At 44.3% G+C, this 2,961-nt stretch overlaps 1 protein-coding gene across 1 annotated transcript in view; it reads right to left on the bottom strand.

Moving 5' to 3' along the window:
• LOC123958214 (protocadherin gamma-C5-like) overlaps positions 1-1,960 on the bottom strand; it is a 3,232-nt gene extending 1,272 nt beyond the window's left edge. Inside the window, exon 1 of the mRNA XM_046031470.1 lies at positions 523-1,960. Coding sequence (XP_045887426.1) covers positions 523-1,960 — 1,438 coding nt within the window. The remainder of the gene's footprint in view (positions 1-522) is intronic.
• Between the last annotated feature and the right edge of the window lie 1,001 nt (positions 1,961-2,961).

Here is a 2,961-nt window from a genome sequence, read left to right as displayed (position 1 = left end):
GTGTAAAGTCAGTGAACTCCGACAGCACTTCAGGGAAGCTGTCCGCCACCGCCACGTTAACAATGACTGTAGCTGAACGAGAGGGCTGCCCGTTGTCCTCCACTATAACAGTCAGTCTTTGTTTCACAGCATCTTTATCAGTCACTTGGCGGATAGTTCTTATTTCTCCATTCTGTAAGCCCACTTCAAACAGCGCCCTGTCTGTGGCTTTCTGCAGTTTATAGGAGAGCCAGGCATTCTGTCCAGAGTCCACATCAACAGCCACCACTTTAGTGACCAGATAGCCCACATCTGCTGAACGAGGCACCATTTCAGCCACCAGAGAGCCACCAGTCTGGACTGGGTACAGAACCTGAGGGGGATTGTCGTTCTGGTCCTGGATCATTATTTTCACAGTCACATTGCTGCTGAGTGAAGGAGAGCCTCCATCCTGCGCTTTGACGCGAATATGGAACTCTTTTGTTTGCTCATAGTCGAAGGAACGCACAGCAAGTATCTCTCCACTCTCCGCATTCACTGAAAAATAAGTGGAGGCTGACATCCCGTTCAGTTGGCTATCTTCAAGAAAGTAAGAAATGCGCGCGTTGTTGCCAGAGTCTTTGTCATTGGCTTTGACAGAGAGGAGTGACATGCCAGGTGAATTATTTTCAGTAATGAAAGTTGTCAAAAATGGTTGTGGGAACACTGGGGCGTAGTCGTTTACGTCCGATATTTTTAAATGAATTGTCTTGTTTGCAGAATACGGCGGGGAGCCCTCGTCGATTGCTGTTATTGTTATATTATATTCAGGCACCGTTTCACGGTCCAAAACATCGTCAGACATCAGGCTATAAAAATTAGTCGATGAAGATTTGATTTTGAAAGGTAAATCTGGGCTAATGAAACACTTCACTTGGCCATTTTTACCTGAGTCCAAGTCTTTGATATTGAGCATTGCTACAACAGTATCTGGAGCAGAATCCTCTGGTATGGGATTGGAGAGGGATATTATGCTTATGACAGGAGTATTATCATTAAGATCGGTCACCTCAATTAGCACTTTACTTGTGTCTGTCAGCCCTCCTTTGTCTGTAGCTTCGATATCAATTTCATAATGTTTCGCTTTTTCGTAATCTAACACACCAATTACAGTCATTTCCCCGTTATGGGGATCCATGTTGAACAAGGATGATGCACTGTCGGTGTGCTGGGAGAAAGAATACATCACCTCTTCGTTTGCTCCTTTATCTTTATCAGTGGCACTGACTCTTAAAATGACAGTGCCCCTAGCCGCGTTTTCAGGAACTGTTACTCTGTAAACAGACTGACTGAATACTGGTGCATTGTCATTTGCATCCAAAACAATGACATTTATTTTAACAGAACCAGATTTCTGAGGATTACCACCGTCAAATGCTGTCAGAGTTAATTTATGCTCTTCTTGTTTTTCTCTGTCAAGCGACGTGTGAAGGACCATTTCAATATACTTCGTTCCATCAGGGCGAGAAACAACATTCAATTTGAAATTATCCGTAGGGTTGAGTTTGTATGTTTGAATGGTATTATGTGCTACATCGGGATCTCGGGCACTCTCAAGCGAATAGCGAGCCCCTGGTGAGGCAGACTCAATAACCTGGAAACTGTATTCCCTTTTGGAAAAAAACGGAGCATTATCATTAATATCTGTAATCTCTACATCAATTCGATGCAACTCCATTGGATTTTCTAGTATGATTTGGAAATGAAGAGAGCAAGGAGACACTTGCTTGCACAATTCTTCTCTATCTATCCTTTTTGCCACCACCAATGTTCCTTTTTCTGCATTCAGACCAATGTACTCACTGCCGTCCTCGGTAAATATCCTAGCCCGCCCAGATTTCAGCCGCTTAACATCCAAGCCTAGGTCCTGAATGATATTGCCGACAACCGAGCCTGCCGACATCTCCTCGGGTATAGAATAACGGACCTGTCCGAGAGCCATTTCTGCGACACAAATGCAGACAAGCAGCGGCCACCATGAGGATGATTTTCTTTCGGCGACACAACAAAGAACACCCATCATAACGAGAGCCTTTGTAAAATCCGAAACGAAAAAAACAAAGCCACCGTGTCAATTCTACCAAATATTTGATTATGAGCTTATGAGCGGCTGTTTTTCTCAGGCTACAGTTCCGATTAAAATAGAGCTCTAATAACGCACCAGACAGACGAGGGAGGACTTCACTCAGGAAAAGTGTTATTTTCCTCACACTAACCAACAGCGGCACTTAGGGACGTAAAAAGAAATTGCAGAAGTATAGATATGTATATGTATGGATTTAGCTCTTATTACTTATACAAACTAGAAAGACAGAAAGGCAGATATACGGATGCTGATGATGCTGTATCTCTGTCCATGGTACTGGACATTAGAAGTGGTAGTGGTTTGTTTCTAATATGAATTCTAACCTCTAGAGGAGAGTCTGGTTCATCCAGGATGCTCTTTTCACTCTGTATCCGCTGCATCGTCCCTGTAGAACTGGGGTCCATTATCAGCACGTTCTGACTACCAGCTCTGCCGAACTTACAGTCACTCTTTCTGGAGTCAGTCGTCCTGCACACCTCGTAGTTGTACACGTGCTGGAGAGTCCCTGTCCCCAAAGTGTCTGAGTAACGTGGTGGATAATACGGAATCACAGGGAGATTGGAGTGATACAGGACGCGAGACTGTCTCCATCTGTAGATTTTCACTGATATAATAACCACTAAACACGTGATGAAGAGGAAGGAAACTACAGCCAAAGCCAGCACTAAGTAAAAAGTCAGGTTGTCATTGTACTCCTTGTCGTGTGTAAAGTCAGTGAACTCCGACAGCACTTCAGGGAAGCTGTCCGCCACCGCCACGTTAACAATGACTGTAGCTGAACGAGAGGGCTGCCCGTTGTCCTCCACTATAACAGTCAGTCTTTGTTTCACAGCATCTTTATCAGTCACTTGGCGGAT

Source organism: Micropterus dolomieu, linkage group LG19 (assembly GCF_021292245.1).
Source record: "Micropterus dolomieu isolate WLL.071019.BEF.003 ecotype Adirondacks linkage group LG19, ASM2129224v1, whole genome shotgun sequence".
NCBI lineage: Eukaryota > Metazoa > Chordata > Actinopteri > Centrarchiformes > Centrarchidae > Micropterus > Micropterus dolomieu.
Note: the sequence above shows the minus strand (reverse complement) of the source record. Positions and strands in the feature narration are given on the sequence as shown.